Source organism: Oncorhynchus keta, chromosome 34, assembly GCF_023373465.1.
Source record: "Oncorhynchus keta strain PuntledgeMale-10-30-2019 chromosome 34, Oket_V2, whole genome shotgun sequence".
Lineage (NCBI taxonomy): Eukaryota > Metazoa > Chordata > Actinopteri > Salmoniformes > Salmonidae > Oncorhynchus > Oncorhynchus keta.
Window position 1 is genome coordinate 80,467,278 of NC_068454.1, and position 20,360 is coordinate 80,487,637.

The 20,360-nt window shown below is 46.5% G+C and overlaps 2 protein-coding genes across 51 annotated transcripts in view; one reads left to right on the forward strand and one right to left on the reverse strand.

The window, feature by feature from the left end:
• The first annotated feature begins 2,093 nt into the window (after positions 1-2,093).
• s100t (S100 calcium binding protein T) lies at positions 2,094-7,831 on the forward strand. Its single transcript, XM_052492624.1, has 3 exons — positions 2,094-2,182; positions 6,941-7,106; positions 7,183-7,831. The coding sequence occupies exons 2-3, from the start codon at positions 6,942-6,944 to the stop codon at positions 7,342-7,344; spliced, it is 327 nt and encodes a 108-aa protein (XP_052348584.1). The 5' UTR covers positions 2,094-2,182; position 6,941; the 3' UTR covers positions 7,345-7,831.
• A 3,195-nt stretch (positions 7,832-11,026) lies between these two features.
• Positions 11,027-20,360, reverse strand: part of LOC127915341 (neuronal acetylcholine receptor subunit beta-2-like) — a 61,262-nt gene continuing 51,928 nt past the window's right edge. Inside the window, exons 6-9 of one of the 50 annotated variants that reach the window (XM_052495395.1) lie at positions 14,439-15,498; positions 14,007-14,060; positions 13,845-13,952; positions 11,027-13,789 (exon numbers count right to left, since the gene is read on the reverse strand). In XM_052495395.1, coding sequence (XP_052351355.1) covers positions 15,346-15,498 — 153 coding nt within the window. In that variant the 3' untranslated portion in view covers positions 11,027-13,789; positions 13,845-13,952; positions 14,007-14,060; positions 14,439-15,345. Of the gene's footprint in view, positions 13,790-13,844; positions 15,499-20,360 lie in introns of all 50 variants that reach the window. The other 49 variants (XM_052495396.1, XM_052495384.1, XM_052495386.1 and 46 more) reach the window with 49 other exon arrangements.

Here is a 20,360-nt window from a genome sequence, read left to right on the forward strand (position 1 = left end):
TTCCCTCTCCTCATCTCCTCTTCTGCTTTCCCTCTCCTCATCTCCTCTTCTGCTTTCCCTCTCCTCATCTCCTCTTCTGCTTTCCCTCTCCTCATCTCCTCTTCTGCTTTCCCTCTCCTCATCTCCTCTTCTGCTTTCCCTCTCCTCATCTCCTCTTCTGCTTTCCCTCTCCTCATCTCCTCTTCTGCTTTCCCTCTCCTCATCTCCTCTTCTGCTTTCCCTCTCCTCATCTCCTCTTCTGCTTTCCCTCTCCTCATCTCCTCTTCTGCTTTCCCTCTCCTCATCTCCTCTTCTGCTTTCCCTCCTCATCTCTTCTCCTCCTCTGCTCATCTCCCTCTGCTCCTCTCATCTCCTCTTCTGCTTTCCCTCTCCTCATCTCTTCTGCTTTCCCCTCTTTCTCCTCTTCCTCATCTCCTCATCTTCTGCTTTCCTCTCCTCATCTCCTCTTCTGCTTTCCCTCTGCTCATCTCCTCTTCTGCTTTCCCTCTGCTCATCTCCTCTTCTGCTTTCCCTCTCCTCATCTCTTCTGCTTTCCCTCTCCTCATCTCTCTTCTGCTTTCCCTCTCCTCATCTCCTCGTCTGCTTTCCCTCTCCTCATCTCTTCTGCTTTCCCTCTCCTCATCTCTTCTGCTTTCCTCTCCTCATCTCTTCTGCTTTCCCTCTCCTCATCTCCTCGTCTGCTTTCCCTCTCCTCATCTCTTCTGCTTTCCCTCTGCTCATCTCTCTTCTGCTTTCCCTCTCCTCATCTCTTCTGCTTTCCTCTCCTCATCTCTTCTGCTTTCCCTCTCCTCATCTCCTCTTCTGCTTTCCCTCTCCTCATCTCCCTCTGCTTTCCCTCTGCTCATCTCCTCTTCTGCTTTCCCTCTCCTCATCTCCTCGTCTGCTTTCCCTCTCCTCATCTCTTCTGCTTTCCCTCTCCTCATCTCCTCGTCTGCTTTCCCTCTGCTCATCTCCTCTTCTGCTTTCCCTCTCATCTCTCCTCGTCTGCTTTCCCTCTCCTCATCTCCTCTTCTGCTTTCCCTCTCCTCATCTCCTCTTCTGCTTTCCCTCTCCTCATCTCCTCTTCTGCTTTCCCTCTCCTCATCTCCTCTTCTGCTTTCCCTCTCCTCATCTCCTCTTCTGCTTTCCTCTCCTCATCTCCTCTTCTGCTTTCCTCTGCTCATCTCCTCTTCTGCTTTCCCTCTCCTCATCTCCTCTTCTGCTTTCCCTCTCCTCATCTCCTCTTCTGCTTTCCCTCTCCTCATCTCCTCTTCTGCTTTCCCTCTCCTCATCTCCTCTTCTGCTTTCCCTCTCCTCATCTCCTCTTCTGCTTTCCCTCTCCTCATCTCCTCTTCTGCTTTCCCTCTCCTCATCTCCTCTTCTGCTTTCCCTCTCCTCATCTCCTCTTCTGCTTTCCCTCTCCTCATCTCCCTGGCTTTCTCAGAAACTTCTTGAAGGATAATTCCTGATTTCATTAATATTGAATTCACATCTCTCACAGGTGAAACTGCTAGAGTTCTCCAGTATTCTCCACACTGGGTCAAGCACTATACCATACTGTACCATACTCTACAGTAATGACTATGTTACACCAGAGGGGGTCATATTTGATACTAATAATGTAAATGTGATCATCCTGAGGTAGTGATGTGGTGTCATGTCTGACAGCTTTTATGAAGGATGGATCTTATCTGTCCATCACAGGAAGGCAGGTGTCCGTCGTGTAAACAGAGAAGGAGGAGGAGGGGGGGCAAGGAAAATGAGCAACAGGTGGAAGAAGAGAGGGGTGGAGGAGGGGGGAGAGAGGTAGAGGAGGGGAGAGAGGTGGAGTGGGAGGAGGGAGAGAGGAGGAGGGAGAGAGGCGGAGTGGGAGGAGGGAGAGAGGTGGAGGAGGGAGAGAGGTGGAGTGGGAGGAGGGAGAGAAGCGGAGTGGGAGGAGGGAGAGAGGCGGAGTGGGTGTAGGGAGAGAGGTGGATTGGGAGGAGGGAGAGAAGTGGAGTGGGTGGAGGGAGAGAGGTGGAGTGGGTGGAGGGAGAGAGGTGGATTGGGAGGAGGGAGAGAGGTGGAGTGGGTGGAGGGAGAGAGGCGGAGTGGGAGGAGGGAGAGAAGTATTTAAGAGGCTGTCCATCTCCCCCTCCTCATCGTTCTTCGTTACTCTCCCTCTACGTGTCCAACAGCAGGCCAGCACTCCTCCTCTGCTCAGGTAAGGAAGAAAGGTTGACTCAGGAATGAATGCAGTTTCTCAGCAACAGGCAAAACAATTCAGCCCTTCTGGTCTTCAGGAGGTAGTTCTGTCTAGCACGGTCAAACGTGGAGCAGATGAAATATATTTCAGCTGTTTGTGATCTAGAGACAATGATACAAAGTTTGCGTTGCTGTAACCCTAAACAACGTCATTATAACTTTTACAGAGAGGGGAAAGCACACAGCCTGTACTGTAGACTTCACTACTCTGTGTGTTTGGTGATTTCATGTCTATTCCCTGGTCTATTCCGGTGTGATGTTAGCCTCTATAGAGTTTCTGACCGGTTGTGTTTCCTCTGTCCTGACTAACCTCTCTCTTCTCTTTCTTCTTTATTTTCTGTTTATATAAATATCTAGCTCAAAGGAGGCAAATCTATATTTTTCCTATATGACCTCAGATTTCTGTTGGAATAAAGTTAATTTGATACAGTGGGAATGTAATTGTAGGGAAAGAAGTAGAGTGGTCAGGGAAGAGGGGTGGGAGAGGTGGAGGTAAGATGGAGAGGTGGGGAAGGGATGGGGTGCGAATGGAAGGTGGAGGGGTGGGATGGGATGGGATAGACAGATAGATGGTGGAGGGGTGGGATGGAGAGGTAGAGGGGTGGGATGGGATCGACAGATAGATGGTGGGGTGGGAAGGTGGAGGGGTGGGATGGGATCGACAGATAGATGGGGTGGGAAGGTGGAGGGTGGGATGGGATCGACAGATAGATGGGGTGGGAAGGTGGAGGGGTGGGATGGGATCAACAGATAGATGGTGGAGGGGGTGGGATGGAGAGGTAGAGGGGGATGGGATGGGCTGACAGATAAAGATGGTGGAGGGGTGGGATGGAGAGGTAAAGAGGAGGTGGGATGGGATCGACAGATAGATGGGGTGCGAAGGGAAGGTGGAGGGGTGGGATGGGATCGACAGATAGATGGGATGGAGAGGTAGAGGGGTGGGATGGGATCAACAGATAGATGGGGTGGGAAGGTGGAGGGGTGGGATGGGATCGACAAATGAGATGGGGTGTGAAGGGAAGGTGGAGGGGTGGGATGGAGAGGTAGAGGGTGGGATGGAGATATTTAGAGATGACGGCTGGGATAAAGAGATGGAGGGGTGGGATATGGAGGCAGGGTGGGATAAAGAGATGGAGGCAGGGTGGGATAAAGAGATGGAGGCAGGGTGGGATAAAGAGATGGAGGCAGGGTGGGATAAAGAGATGGAGGCAGGGTGGGATAAAGAGATGGAGGCAGGGTGGGATAAAGAGATGGAGGCAGGGTGGGATAAAGAGATGGAGGCAGGGTGGGATAAAGAGATGGAGGCAGGGTGGGATAAAGAGATGGAGGCAGGGTGGGATAAAGAGATGGAGGCAGGGTGGGATAATGAGATGGAGGCAGGGTGGGATAAAGAGATGGAGGCAGGGTGGGATAAAGAGATGGAGGCAGGGTGGGATAAAGAGATGGAGGCAGGGTGGGATAAAGAGATGGAGGCAGGGTGGGATAAAGAGATGGAGGCAGGGTGGGATAAAGAAATGGAGGCAGGGTGGGATAAAGAGATGGAGGCAGGGTGGGATAAAGAGATGGAGGCAGGGTGGGATAAAGAGATGGAGGCAGGGTGGGATAAAGAAATGGAGGCAGGGTGGGATAAAGAGATGGAGGCAAGGTGGGATAGAGAGATGGAGGCAGGGTGGGATAAAGAGATGGAGGCAGGGTGGATAAAGAGATGGAGGCAGGGTGGATAAAGAAATGGAGGCAGGGTGGATAAAGAAATGGAGGCAGGGTGGATAAAGAGATGGAGGCAGGGTGGGATAAAGAGATGGAGGCAGGGTGGGATAAAGAGATGGAGGCAGGGTGGGATAAAGAGATGGAGGCAAGGTGGGATAGAGAGATGGAGGCAGGGTGGGATAAAGATATGGAGGCAGGGTGGATAAAGAGATGGAGGCAGGGTGGATAAAGAAATGGAGGCAGGGTGGATAAAGAGATGGAGGCAGGGTGGATAAAGAGATGGAGGCAGGGTGGGATAAAGAGATGGAGGCAGGGTGGGATAAAGAGATGGAGGCAGGGTGGGATAAAGAGATGGAGGCAGGGTGGGATAAAGAGATGGAGGCAGGGTGGGATAAAGAGATGGAGGCAGGGTGGGATAAAGAGATGGAGGCAGGGTGGGATAAAGAGATGGAGGAGGGGTGGGATAAAGAGATGGAGGCAGGGTGGATAAAGAGATGGAGGCAGGGTGGGATAAAGAGATGGAGGCAGGGTGGGATAAAGAGATGGAGGCAGGGTGGGATAAAGAGATGGAGGCAGGGTGGGATAAAGAGATGGAGGCAGGGTGGGATAAAGAGATGGAGGCAGGGTGGATAAAGAGATGGAGGCAGGGTGGGATAAAGAGATGGAGGCAGGGTGGGATAAAGAGATGGAGGCAGGGTGGGGGTGGGATAAAGAGATGGAGGCAGGGTGGGATAAAGAGATGGAGGCAGGGTGGGATAAAGAGATGGAGGCAGGGTGGGATAAAGAGATGGAGGCAGGGTGGGATAAAGAGATGGAGGCAGGGTGGGATAAAGAGATGGAGGCAGGGTGGGATAAAGAGATGGAGGCAGGGTGGATAAAGAGATGGAGGCAGGGTGGATAAAGAGATGGAGGCAGGGTGGATAAAGAGATGGAGGCAGGGTGGATAAAGAGATGGAGGCAGGGTGGGATAAATAGATGGAGGCAGGGTGGGATAAAGAGATGGAGGCAGGGTGGGATAAAGAGATGGAGGCAGGGTGGGATAAAGAGATGGAGGCAGGGTGGGATAAAGAGATGGAGGCAGGGTGGGATAAAGAGATGGAGGGGTGGGATAAAGAGATGGAGGGGTGGGATAAAGAGATGGAGGGGTGGGATAAAGAGATGGAGGGGTGGGATAAAGAGATGGAGGCAGGGTGGGATAAAGAGATGGAGGGGTGGGATAAAGAGATGGAGGCAGGGTGGGATAAAGAGATGGAGGGGTGGGATAAAGAGATGGAGGCAGGGTGGGATAAAGAGATGGAGGCAGGGTGGGATAAAGAGATGGAGGCAGGGTGGGATAAAGAGATGGAGGCAGGGTGGGATAAATAGATGGAGGCAGGATGGGATAAAGAGATGGAGGCAGGGTGGGATAAAGAGATGGAGGCGGGGTGGGATAAAGAGATGGAGGCAGGGTGGATAAAGAGATGGAGGCAGGGTGGATAAAGAGATGGAGGCAGGGTGGGATAAAGAGATGGAGGCAGGGTGGGATAAAGAGATGGAGGCAGGGTGGATAAAGAGATGGAGGCAGGGTGGATAAAGAGATGGAGGCAGGGTGGGATAAAGAGATGGAGGCAGGGTGGGATAAATAGATGGAGGCAGGGTGGGATAAATAGATGGAGGCAGGGTGGGATAAAGAGATGGAGGCAGGATGGGATAAAGAGATGGAGGATGGAGGCAGGGATGGAGGCAGGGTGGGATAAAGAGATGGATAAAGAGATGGAGGCGGGGTGGGATAAAGAGATGGAGGAGGGGTGGGATAAAGAGATGGAGGCAGGGTGGGATAAAGAGATGGAGGCAGGGTGGATAAAGAGATGGAGGCAGGGGGGATAAAGAGATGGAGGCAGGGTGGGATAAAGAGATGGAGGCAGGGTGGGATAAAGAGATGGAGGCAGGGTGGATAAAGAGATGGAGGCAGGGTGGATAAAGAGATGGAGGCAGGGTGGGATAAAGAGATGGAGGCAGGGTGGGATAAAGAGATGGAGGGGTGGGATAAAGAGATGGAGGGGTGGGATAAAGAGATGGAGGGGTGGGATAAAGAGATGGAGGGGTGGGATAAAGAGATGTAGGGGTAGGATAAAGAGATGGAGGGGTGGGATAAAGAGATGGAGGGGTGGGATAAAGAGATGTAGGGGTAGGATAAAGAGATGGAGGGGTGGGATGGAGGCTAGCTCAGGTTCCTATGGTCCCAGTTCCTCCTGTACTGGTTTGGATAGGACAGGGCTATAGGGTTAGAGAAAGGGTTAGAGTTAGAGCGAGGTGTGTTTCTACCTGGTGTGAGTTTCACTCTTATCAGAAGGCTGGGGTTCACATATCCTGCTCACTATTACCTATCTCCTTTCCATTACAGTGTCTCAATGTGGCTCCCCACAGATCCAGGATCAACTTATCCTTAAGTGGAGAAACTAATCATCAATCATCATCATACTCCATGGCTAACTGTCTGGGGCTTTAGTAATGTAGTAGGACTCTTGGGGTTTGTAGTTCTTCAGGTGTTGGGTAGGATGACTTTAAACTTGTGACTAATTCAGGAACTAGACAGGGTTGAGGAACAAACAGCTCTCTCTGTCTATTCATCCATCCCTCTCTCTCTCGTCCTATCTGTCCTGCCGTGCTCAGCAGACATGGTGATTGCTAACTCAGTTGATACTGTGCCAGTGGAGGCTGCTGAGGGGAGGATGGATCATAATAATGGAATGGAATGATATCAAATACATTTTTTTTGGGTGGGTGTTTCATGTGTTTGATATCACTCCATTCCAGCCATTATTATGAGATGTTCTCCTCTCACCAGCCTCCACTGCTCTCTACAGTGTGTTTGACTGATCCATCTGATCCTGGCTCAGCTTCCATGAGAAAATACAAACACTCTGCACAGGCTACATCACTTGTGTCTTGACATCACTTGATGTCCTACTACAATGTGAAACACCTACTCATTATCCTAACCATGTCTATTGTCTTTCTACCTCTGTAGTATGTCTAACCCTACCAAAACAGAGAATGTGTCCACCTTGGAGACTGCCATGCAGCTGATGATCCAGACCTTCCATAAGTATTCTGGAGACGAGGGCGACAAATACACCCTGAGCAGAGCAGAGCTCAAAGTGATGCTCTCTGCAGAGCTGGGCAACTACCTGGGGGTAAGGAGATTCACACACACACAGACACACACGCACAGACACACAGCATAAAAGTCTTCCTCTCTCCCTTACCCAGAATGCCCAGGACAAGGAAGCAGTGGACAAGGTGATGGGGGACCTGGATGCCAACAATGATGGAGAGGTGGACTTCACTGAGTTTGTTATCCTGGTGGGGGCGCTCACCGTCGCCTGCAACGACTTCTTCCTGGAGTACAATGACAAGGGGGAGAAGAAGTGAACACAACACACACACACACACACGTACACTCACACATATCTATGCTCTCTCTCTCTCTCTCTCTCTCTCTCTCTCTCTCACTCACTGAGGAGAGGAGGACGATTATTATGAGACATCTCCACTCAAATCCTGGCTAGGCTTAATGTCTACTGTTTAATAACAGAGACCTACACACACCATACATACCACACACATGCACACACACACTCTGAGATGTTCATAGATGCATCGTGGCACACTGGGCAGTGTGTTTTTGTGTTTAGTGTGTGTGTCATCTCGATCCAAACCAAACCCAACACACAGAAGTTTATTCCAGAGTGAAAATGTGGAGAGTTTAAGTCATCATTATTAACGTCATTCATAGTCATTGTTGAATATGTGAATATCATTTCTCTGTCTTTTCATTCCTTTTGTAAACTCCTTGTTCATTTCTCATTCATTGTTAAACTGTTCCTCCTCGATAGAATAAACCTGACATTTAACCAAAGCTTGTCGTGGAGTATTGTTGTGGTTTCTGGATACTTTGTGTGTATGTTTGGGATATTCCTCATTTCACCCAGTCTCTCTGATGGAGAGGAGTAGTAACACAGTCTGGCCAGCAGATGGGAGCAGAGTGAGAGACTCTCCAGGGATGGACTTTCGTGTCTGTGCTGCACTTCCATTAACTTAATCACATTTTATTGGTCACATACACGTGTTTAGCAGATGTTATTGCGGGTGCAGCAAAATGCTTGTGTTTGTAGCTCTAACAGTTCAGTAATATCTAACAAGTATTTCACAACATATACACACACATTTAAGTAAAGGAATGAAATTAAGAATATATAACTATATGATGAGCAATGTCAGAGCGGCATAGCCTAATATACAGTAGAATAGAATACAGTATATACATACGAGATGAGTAGTGAAAAATATGTAAACATTATTAAAGTAACTAGCGTTCCATTTATTAATGTGGCCAGTGATTCCAAGTCTATGTATATAGGGCAGCAGCCTCAAATGTGCTAGTGATGGCTATTTAACAGTCTGATGGCCTTGAGATAGAAGCTGTTTTTCAGTCTCTCGGTCCCTGCGTTGATGACCTTTTTGGCCTTCCCGTGACATTGGGTACTCTAGGTGTCTTGGAGGGCAGATAATTTGCGTCGGGCAGACCGCACCACCCTCTGGAGAGCACTGCGGTCGTGGGTGGTGCAGTTGCCGTACCAGGTGGTGATACAGCCGACAGGATGCTCTCAATGGTGCATCTGTAAAGGTTTGTGAGGGTTTTCGGTGCCAAGACAAATTTCTTCAGCCTCCTGAGGTTGAAGAGGCGCTGTTGCGCCTTCTTCACACCACTGTCTGTGTGGGTGGACCATTTCAGTTTGTCAGTGATGTGTACACGACTAACAAGAAGCTTTCCACCTTCTCCACTGCGGTCCCGTCGAGGTCATTCTGAAGGAAATGACCTGAAAAGCCTGATATTTTACATTACCACTGATACCAACAGTACCTGGATGGGCTGACAATAACAGATTAGTTTCATCCATACAGTGGGGCAAAAAAAGTATTTAGTCAGCCACCAATTGTGCAAGTTCTCACACTTAAAAAGATGAGGCCTGTAATTTTCATCATATGTACACTACAACTATGACAGACAAAATGAGAAAAAAAAATCCAGAAAATCACATTGTAAGATTTTTAATGAATTTATTTGCAAATTATGGTGGAAAATAAGTATTTGGTCATTAACAAAAGTTTATCTCAATACTTTGTTTTATATATATATATATATATATATATATATATATAGGAATGGGTCAAAATACCAGCATCAGTGTGTGAAAACCTTGTGAAGACTTACATAAAACCTTTGACCTCTGTCATTGCCAACAAAGGGTATATAACAAAGTATTGAGATTAACTTTTGTTATTGACAAATACTTATTTTCCACCATAATTTGCAAATAGATTCATTAAAAATCCTACAATGGGATTTTCTGGATTTTTTTTCTCATTTTGTCTGTCATAGTTGAAGTGTACCTATGATGAAAATTACAGGCCTCTCTCATCTTTTTAAGTGGGAGAACTTGCACAATTGGTGGCTGACTAAATACTTTTTTGCCCCACTGTACCTTATGAAGATCTGTGATGCTTCACAATGAGCTCCATAATCTGTCCAACAACAGATCTTAGAACTGTGTTCCACGCTGAACCATCTTAGACTGTCCTCTCATTTTTAAGATGTTCTTCCTAAAGTTGAATCCAAAGCCAACATTACTGAATATTAAACCTTTAGAATTAGCAGAACAGACAGAATCCCTCAGGAAACAGATATTCAGGATGTTGGTAGTCTATACCAAATATGAAATATTTCCATTGTCGATGAACACTGATGTGGTACAGAATTGTAATGTGATAGGAATGCATTAATCAAACATTACAAATGGTACTACAACACACATGCAAACACACAATCCTGTAAATGTGCACATATAACAGTTGGTTGGCAGTAGGAAGAACTTGACTGTACTTGTTAGTACAGTAATAGGTTATTTTACTGTAAAGCTACAGCACTTTGAACCAGGTTACTGGCCACAGTGTTTTACTGTAACGCTACAGCACTTTGAATCAGGTTACTGGCCACAGTATTTTACTGTAAAGCTACAGTACTTTGAATCAGGTTACTGGCCACAGTGTTTTACTGTTACGCTACAGCACTTTGAACCAGGTTACTGGCCACAGTGTTTTACTGTAACGCTACAGAACTTTGAATCAGGTTACTGGCCACAGTGTTTTACTGTAATGCTACAGCACTTTAACCAGGTTACTGGCCACAGTGTTTTACTGTTACGCTACAGCACTTTGAACCAGGTTACTGGCCACAGTGTTTTACTGTAACGCTACAGCACTTTGAACCAGGTTACTGGACACAGTGTTTTACTGTAATGCTACAGCACTTTGAATCAGGCTACTTGCCACAGTGTTTTACTGTAACGCTACAGCACTTTGAACCAGGTTACTGGCCACAGTGTTTTACTGTAATGCTACAGCACTTTGAACCAGGTTACTGGCCACAGTGTTTTACTGTAACGCTACAGCACTTTGAACCAGGTTACTGGCCACAGTGTTTTACCATAAAGCTACAGTACTTTGAATCAGGTTACTGGCCACAGTGTTTTACTGTAACGCTACAGCACTTTGAACCAGGTTACTGGCCACAGTGTTTTACTGTAACGCTACAGCACTTTGAACCAGGTTACTGGCCACAGTGTTTTACTGTAACGCTACAGCACTTTGAACCAGGTTACTGGCCACAATGTTTTACTGTAACGCTACAGCACTTTGAACCAGGTTACTGGCCACAGTGTTTTACTGTAACGCTACAGCACTTTGAACCAGGTTACTGGCCACAGTGTTTTACTGTAACGCTACAGCACTTTGAACCAGGTTACTGGCCACAGTGTTTTACTGTAAAGCTACAGCACTTTGAACCAGGTTACTGGCCACAGTGTTTTACTGTAACGCTACAGCACTTTGAATCAGGTCCGGGGGGGGGTCAGGGGGGTCAGCAGCATTAATATTAGAAAGACAGGAAATGTTGTTTTCTTTTGTGTGTTTTATGTGAACTCAGGAAACATTCCAATACCGTTCCAAATGTTTGTGTGTGTGTGTCAGAAGAACTTACAACAGAAACTGAATGTTGAACTGAACCTACAACCTTTATTGCACAGGAACAAAGCTGTGAGCGGTTATTGGAGGACAACGCTCTCCTCTGAGTGGGGAATGGAGAAACACACAGAGACAAAGAGAGAGGGACAGAGGAGAGAGAGAACAAGGGAATGAAGGGGAGAGAAGGAAGAAAAAGAGAAGGGTGGAGAAATGGGGAGGAGGGAGGGGATGGACACCACTCTGTTTGCTTCACACCTCTACAGCCAGGTCCTGAAGGGAAAGAGAGGATTCCACTCCACAGGACTCCACAGCTCTCTGATAGACTTTACACACTCCTGGGGCTCTCCTGGACTACCCCACTGTGAAAAGCCTGTGTCCCACAGAGTGACGCAAGGTCATGGAAGGGGATCACTCAGGATGGCAGTTAACACTTGGCTGGTCTCTCTCTCTCTCTCTCTCTCCAGGGAAGTAAGCTCTCTTGCACATTGCGTCGGACAGATATGGTAATGCAGTGGGCAATGAGTGCACACACACACATCGGACATTAAGTAAATTAACCTGGCCCATTACTGTAATAACTATAGGTGACTTGTGTTCTGACAATAATAATAATACAGCATTACACACTGGAGAGAGTCAGCTACAGAGCACAACACAATCTGAGAGAGGGAGGACAGGAGGCGGAAGGAGGAGAGGAGAGAGTCAGCTACAGAACACAACACAATCTGAGAGAGGGAGGACAGGAGGGGGAAGGAGGAGAGGAGCGAAGGGGAAACAGGGAAGGACAGGAGGAGAGGACAGGAGGGGGAAGGAGGAGAGGACAGGAGGGGAAAGGAGGAGAGGAGAGAGTCAGCTACAGAGCACAACACAATCTGAGAGAGGGAGGACAGGAGGGGGAAGGAGGAGAGGAGAGAGGGGGAAGGAGGGAAGGACAGGAGGAGAAGACAGGAGGGGGAAGGAGGAGAGGACAGGAGGGGGAAGGAGGAGAGGACAGGTGAGGGAAAGGAGGGGGACGGAGGAGAGGAGCGAGGGAGAAGGAGGGGAGGACAGGAGGGGAGGAGAGAGGGGGAAGGAGGAGAGGGCAGGAGGGGGAAGGAGGAGAGAAGGGGAAGGAGGGAAGGACAGGAGGAGAGGACAGGAGGGGGAAGAAGGAGAGGACAGGAGGGGGAAGGAGGGGAGGACAGGAGGGGGAAGGAGGGGAGGACAGGAGGGGGAAGGGGGGATGAGAGAGGGAGGAAAGGAAGAGAGGACAGAGTGAGACACTGTCTTACTCTGATAATGAGAATCACAGTGATGACAGAAATTAACATTTGTGCAAACATTCATAACACACAATAGCTTACATTTCGTGAGAAAACATCCTTATTCCAACAATACATATCATCTGTCAGTTCTATATTCGACCACCCAATTTTGTGCAATCATGGCTCAACTGAGCTGACAAGGTACTAATCTGTCGTTCTGCCCCTGAACAACCCACTGTTCCTAGGCCGTCATTGAACATAAGAATTTGTTCTTTAACTGACTTGCCTAGTTAAATAAATGTTAAATAAATAAAAAAATACTGTAAAAAGAGGGAATTTACTCCATCTTGGCTCAACCCAATCTCAGTTTCCCAGGAACTTACTGAATCTAGACTCATACCCTTGCAACTGTACCCTATGGCACAAGCTGCTATTATCCCAATAGAGCTGTGTACGCAGACATCCTTCACCTTTATCAAAAAAAATGTGTTTATTTATTTTACTAGGCAAGTCAGTTAAGAACAAATTCTTATTTTCAATGACGGCCTAGGAACAGTGGGTTAACTGCCTGTTCAAGGGCAGAACGACAGATTTTGTACCTTGTCAGCTCGGGGATTTGATCTTGCAACCTTTCACTTACTAGTCCAATGCTCTAACCACTAGGCTACCCTGCTGCCCCTCTAAGGTTGAATCCCAAATCACCCCCTGCCCCTTCACCCCCTGCCTCTCCACCTCTGCCATTTGCACAAGTGTACTAAAGCTGAGGGAGTGAATATTATGGGGGTGCAGGGGCTAATTAGATCCTCCTATAGCCACTTCGACCTAGCCAGCACGGATGCAGGCTTCAGAGCGACGTACTATCCCGACACTCACTGCTATATGTCTGAAGTTAGCGCAATTGAATTGTAAAAAAATGGAGAGGCATGTCTAATTATATACCACGTGCATGTGTTTATGTCTGATTCAGAGACTGGTCCCGGTGGGTTTATTGATCCCATCGCCACTCTCTGGAAGTCACCCTCGGAGCTTCGTCAGCAACACGTGACAACGGAGGGAGTTGGTATTGGCGAGGGGGCGGTTTGGGATTCACTATCACTACTTCATCTCATTCCATCTAACTCTCTGTCAATATCCCTCTCTCTCTTTCATCTCTCTCCTTCACGATCTGTCTCTTCTCCTCATATAGTGTTAGTGTGCACGTCACAGGCTGTGTAGTACAGGTAATATCACATTCTAGTTTAAAAGGGCTTAGAATCATACAACAAACCACTGCACCCTACCTTTCTCTCAGGAACAGACACAGAGAAATCATACAACAAACCACTGCACCCTACCTTTCTCTCAGGAACAGACACAGAGAAATCATACAACAAACCACTGCACCCTACCTTTCTCTGAGGAACAGACACAGAGAAATCATACAACAAACCACTGCACCCTACCTTTCTCTGAGGAACAGACACAGAGAAATCATACAACAAACCACTGCACCCTACCTTTCTCTGAGGAACAGACACAGAGAAATCATACAACAAACCACTGCACCCTACCTTTTCTCTGAGGAACAGACACAGAGAAATCATACAACAAACCACTGCACCCTACCTTTCTCTGAGGAACAGACACAGAGAAATCATACAACAAACCACTGCACCCTACCTTTCTCTCAGGAACAGACACAGAGAAATCATACAACAAACCACTGCACCCTACCTTTCTCTGAGGAACAGACACAGAGAAATCATACAACAAACCACTGCACCCTACCTTTCTCTCAGGAACAGACACAGAGAAATCATACAACAAACCACTGCACCCTACCTTTCTCTGAGGAACAGACACAGAGAAATCATACAACAAACCACTGCACCCTACCTTTCTCTGAGGAACAGACACAGAGAAATCATACAACAAACCACTGCACCCTACCTTTCTCTGAGGAACAGACACAGAGAAATCATACAACAAACCACTGCACCCTACCTTTCTCTGAGGAACAGACACAGAGAAATCATACAACAAACCACTGCACCCTACCTTTCTCTCAGGAACAGACACAGAGAAATCATACAACAAACCACTGCACCCTACCTTTCTCTGAGGAACAGACACAGAGAAATCATACAACAAACCACTGCACCCTACCTTTCTCTGATGAACAGACACAGAGAAATCATACAACAAACCACTGCACCCTACCTTTCTCTGAGGAACAGACACAGAGAAATCATACAACAAACCACTGCACCCTACCTTTCTCTCAGGAACAGACACAGAGAAATCATACAACAAACCACTGCACCCTACCTTTCTCTGAGGAACAGACACAGAGAAATCATACAACAAACCACTGCACCCTACCTTTCTCTGAGGAACAGACACAGAGAAATCATACAACAAACCACTGCACCCTACCTTTCTCTGAGGAACAGACACAGAGAAATCATACAACAAACCACTGCACCCTACCTTTCTCTCAGGAACAGACACAGAGAAATCGCAATAACATTATATTTAAAGCTATACTGTGGTACACTGCTATGCTATGGTAAAATATACTGTACTGTACTATCAGTTGGCTTAACAGAAGTGGCTTGGAAAAACAATTGCCTTTACATTTTTCTGATTGGTTGACACAGTTTCCAATCAAGGTTCTGTTACTGAAGCATTAAGTTCTGTACCAGTTAAAGTGCGACAATATACTCTCAGTAAGCTTGCACAGTCAGCTTGGAATGAAGAGCATTGATTGGCTGGCGTAGCGTTCTACAGGATGTCAAACAATTTAGAGATTGTCCTCTCTCCCTGATTGGATCCTGCCGCTTGTCACTCAGAGGGAGAGGGGAGAGGCATAACTCCACCTTCCTCTGGGATAAAGGGAAGAGTTGTCCATCCATTTATCCCTCTGGAAAAAAATCTTTAATACGATGTTGGTGTTAAGTTTAGTTCTTCAGTTCAGAACAGTTCAGTAGAAAGGCTATAAAGGTTAACAGGTGTGGCTCCTGTCCAATTTAGTTCCACAGACTTAATAAAACTCCCTCCTGCCCCTGTCCTGCTGTGCTGATTGGGTCGGGGCGGTGTCCATCGATGCTGCTGGGAACCTGGTTGGTCAGCCATTGGTGTTGGTGATGGTCTTGGCAGTGTAGTTCTGGAACAGTGGCTGGAGGAACATCCCGACCGTTCCGGACACACACACAATTATAAAGATCCACAGGAAGAGACGGTCGATCACCATGGCAACATACTTCCAGTCCTCGCTCACCTGAAGAGGGTGTAGGCAGAGGTTTACATAAGTACAGTTCTTACTAAAAGTATTCCCACCTTTGACTTTTTCCACTTATTGTTGTGTTACAAGATAGGATTCAAATGGATTTAATTGTCATTTTTTTGTGAACAATCTACACAAAATACTCTAATGTCAAAATGGAAGAACAATTCTAACATTTGTAAAATACCTATGAAAAATAAAACACTAATATATAGTATCTTGTTTACACAAGTAGTGTAATGACCCTGGGTTTATAAGAGCGGATATCGACTCTGCTGCTTGAGCATGCTTTTGAGGCTCTGTCAAGTTGGTTGTTGGTCATTTTCAAGTCTTGCCATAGATTTTTTGACATTGGGTTTTAGGTTATTGTCCTGCTGAAAGATGAATTTGTCTCCCAGTGTCTGTTGGAAAGCAGACTGAACCAGGTTTACCTCTATTCCATGTATTTTTATCCTAAAAAAAACTCCCTAGTCCTGCCGATGACAAGCATACCCATAACATGATGCAGCCACCACCATGCTTGAAAATATGAAGAGTGGTACTCAGTGATGTGTTATGTCAGATTAGCCCCAAACGCTTTGTATTCAGGACAAAAAAAAAAATATTACTTTAGTCCCTTATCGCAAACAGGATGCATGTTTTGGAATATGTGTATGTGAAGGGAGGACCTGAAGTGAAAGAAGGATCAGGTGGGTCTTAAAAGTGGTCGGCATGGAAATGGACAGTAACCATGGAGATGATGAGTGGCGCTGATGGACAGAATTACAAGGACTGTTAATTCACCATGTCAGGGTCTCTCATTCCAGAAGAATGTTATTTCCTCCTTCTCCATGCCTTCAGGCATCCCTGCCCACTGAAGGACAAATCCCCCCCCCCCCTGTCGTTCATCCTCCTCTCTTTCTACTCCTCTACTCCTACATTGGGAGAGCCCTGTTTTATTCACTCACAATGCTGATATCATACAGTAGCTGAGATTAAAACTGTGTTAAATATTCAGAGCAGAACAAGTGTAGCCCATGAATTCATAACCATTCACCCATAGTTATTCTCCCTAGAATGTAGCAGTAGGTGGTAGCTATTCATAGGTTGCACCTCCGTCACTCGGTCGCATCATGCCATTGTTATGAACGTTCTCAAGCTGCCCAAAAGTCGTGATACGCCCAGTCATTCTGAACAGAGGCTATTGGCCGTTTAGTCTAAATGACACTATAGTGGACTGGAAATATGATTATATTGCTAAAGTGGGCAAATATTTAGTAGGACACAACTTTGACATCAATATCATGTCATCAAATGTACTTCAAACAGACGGTAATGAAGTCATTAGTTAGCCATGCTAACGTAAGCTAGGTAAAATCTGGTGTCCTCCCCTCAATCTTAGCTAGCTAGCTAACGTTATACTGCATCTAAAGTCAATCTGGCAACATCAAAATGATGACGAAAGGTTTTCCTCATAATGATTTGCCTCCTTTTGAATGTCATTGTATTTCCAAGCCACTATAATGCTCTTTGTATGAAATCTTCATCAGCGCTTATTGACAATGCATTGAGTAGAGTGGTAGGCATCAGTCCTAAAACAAATGTTCAAAACACTGCCGTCTAGAAACAGGCCTATCTGCTGTGAATAAGTGTAGATATATGTCCTTCTAGACCGAGTGTAAGTAACATTCTATGATGTGTATGGCAGAACAGGGGCAAGACATCAGATATATAATGTGATATATAGTTGTAAATAACATTCTATGATGTGTATGGCAGAACAGGGGCAAGACATCATGTACACTGCTCAAAAAAATAAATGGAACACTAAAAATAACACATCCGAGATCTGAATGAATGAAATATTCTTATTAAATACTTTTTTCTTTACATAGTTGAATGTGCTGACAACAAAATCACACACAAATTATCAATGGAAATCAAATTTATCAACCCATGGAGGTCTGGATTTGGAGTCACACTCAAAATTAAAGTGGAAAACCACACTACAGGCTGATCCAACTTTGATGTAATGTCCTTAAAACAAGTCAAAATTAGGCTCAGTAGTGTGTGTGGCCTCCACGTGCCTGTATGACCTCCCTACAACGCCTGGGCATGCTCCTGATGAGGTGGCGGATGGTCTCCTGAGGGATCTCCTCCCAGACCTGGACTAAAGCATCCGCCAACTCCTGGACAGTCTGTGGGGTGGATGGAGAGGTGGATGGAGAGAGACATGATGTCCCAGATGTGCTCAATTGGATTCTGGTCTGGGGAATGGGCGGGCCAGTCCATAGCATCAATGCCTTCCTCTTGCAGGAACTGCTGACACACACCAGCCACATGAGGTCTAGCATTGTCTTGCATTAGGAGGAACCCAGGGCCAACCGCACCAGTATATGGTCTCACAAGGGGTCTGAGGATCTCATCTCGGTACCTAATGGCAGTCAGGCTACCTCTGGCGAGCACATGGAGGGCTGTGCGGCCCCACAAAGAAATGCCACCCCACACCATGACTGACCCACCGCCAAACCGGTCATGCTGGAGGATGTTGCAGGCAGCAGAACGTTCTCCACGGCGTCTTCAGACTGTCACATGTCCTCAGTGTGAACCTGCTTTCATCTGTGAAGAGCACAGGGTGCCAGTGTTGAATTGGCCAATCTTGGTGTTCTCTGGCAAATGCCAAACGTCCTGCACGGTGTTGGGCTGACAGCACAACCCACACCTGTGGATGTTGGGACCTCATACCACCCTAATGGAGTCTGTTTCTGACCGTTTGAGCAGACACATGCACATTTGTGGCCTGCTGCAAGAAGTTTTGCAGGGCTCTGGCAGTGCTCCTCCTGCTCCTCCTTGCACAAAGGTGGAGGTAGCGGTCCTGCTGCTGGGTTGTTGCCCTCCTACGGCCTCCTCCACGTCTCCTGATGTACTGGCCTGTCTCCTGGTAGCACCTCCATGCTCTACGCTGACAGACACAGCAAACCTTCTTGCCACAGCTCGCATTGATGTGCTATCCTGGATGAGCTGCACTACCTGAGCCACTTGTGTGGGTTGTAGACTCTGTCTCATGCTACCACTAGAGTGAAAGCACTGCCAGCATTCAAAAGTGACCAAAACATCAGCCAGGAAGCATAGGAACTGAGAAGTTGTCTGTGGTCACCACCTGCAGAACCACTCCTTTATTGGGGGTGTCTTGCTAATTGCCTATAATTTCCACCTGTTGTCTATTCCATTTGCACAACAGCATGTGAAATGTATTGTCAATCAGTGTTGCTTCCTAAGTGGACAGTTTGATTTCACAAAAGTGTGATTGACTTGGAGTTACATTGTGTTGTTTAAGTGTTCCCTTTATTTTTTTCAGCAGTGTATATAATGTGATATACAGTGGGGCAAAAAAAGTATTTAGTCAGCCACCAATTGTGCAAGTTCTACCACTTAAAAAGATGAGAGAGGCCTGTAATTTTCATTATAGGTACACTTCAACTATGACAGACAAAATGAGAAAAAAAATCCAGAAAATCACATTTGTAGGATTTTGAATGAATTTATTTGCAAATTATGGTGGAAAATAAGTATTTGGTCAATAACAAAAGTTTATCTCAATACTTTGTTATATACCCTTTGTTGGCAATGACAGAGGTCAAACATTTTCTGTAAGTCTTCACAAGGTTTTCACACACTGTTGCTGGTATTTTGGCCCATTCCTCCTTGCAGATCTCCTCTAGAGCAGTGATGTTTTGGGGCCGTTGCTGGGCAACACAGACTTTCAACTCCCTCCAAAGATTTTCTATGGGGTTGAGATCTGGAGACTGGCTAGGCCACTCCAGGACCTTGAAATGCTTCTTATGATTCGTTGCCCGGGTGGTGTGTTTGGGATCATTGTCATGCTGAAAGACCCAGCCACGTTTCATCTTCAATGCCCTTGCTGATGGAAGGAGGTTTTCACTCAAAATCTCACGATACATGGCCCCATTCATTCTTTCCTTTACACGGATCAGTCGTCCTGGTCCTTTTGCAGGAAAACAGCCCCAAAGCATGATGTTTCCACCCCCATGCTTCACAGTAGGTATGGTGTTCTTTGGAATCAACTGTCCTCCAAACACGACGAGTTGAGTTTTTACCAAAAAGTTATATTTTGGTTTCATCTGACCATATGACATTCTCCCAATCTTCTTCTGGATCATCCAAATACTCTCTAGCAAACTTCCGACGGGCCTGGACATGTACTGGCTTAAGCAGGGGGACACGTCTGGCACTGCAGGATTTGAGTCCCTGGCGTCGTAGTGTGTTACTGATGGTAGGCTTTGTTACTTTGGTCCCAGCTCTCTGCAGGTTATTCACTAGGTCCCCCCGTGTGGTTCTGGGATTTTTGCTCACCGTTCTTGTGATCATTTTGACCCCACGGGGTGAGATCTTGCGTGGAGCCCCAGATCGAGGGAGATTATTAGTGGTCTTGTATGTCTTCCATTTCCTAATAATTGCTCCCACATTTGATTTCTTCAAACCAAGCTGCTTACCTATTGCAGATTCAGTCTTCCCAGCCTGGTGCAGGTCTACAATTCTGTTTCTGGTGTCCTTTGACAGCTCTTTGGTCTTGGCCATAGTGGAGTTTGGAGTGTGACTGTTTGAGGTTGTGGACAGGTGTCTTTTATACTGATAACAAGTTCAAACAGGTGCCATTAATACAGGTAACGAGTGGAGGACAGAGGAGCCTCTTAAAGAAGAAGTTACAGGTCTGTGAGATCCGTAAATCTTGCTTGTTTGTAGGTGACCAAATACTTATTTTCCACCATAATTTGAAAATTAATTCATTAAAAATCCTACAATGTGATTTTCTGGATTTCTTTCCTCATTTTGTCTGTCATAGTTGAAGTGTACCT

What these genes read in the sequence shown, in the direction of transcription:
- s100t (XM_052492624.1), top strand. Translation starts at nt 6,942, where the DNA reads ATGTCTAACCCTACCAAAACAGAGAATGTGTCCACCTTGGAGACTGCC. An exon ending in AGCTGGGCAACTACCTGGGG is followed by an intron (nt 7,107 to 7,182) that starts GTAAGGAGATTC and finishes TCCCTTACCCAG; the next exon opens with AATGCCCAGGACAAGGAAGC.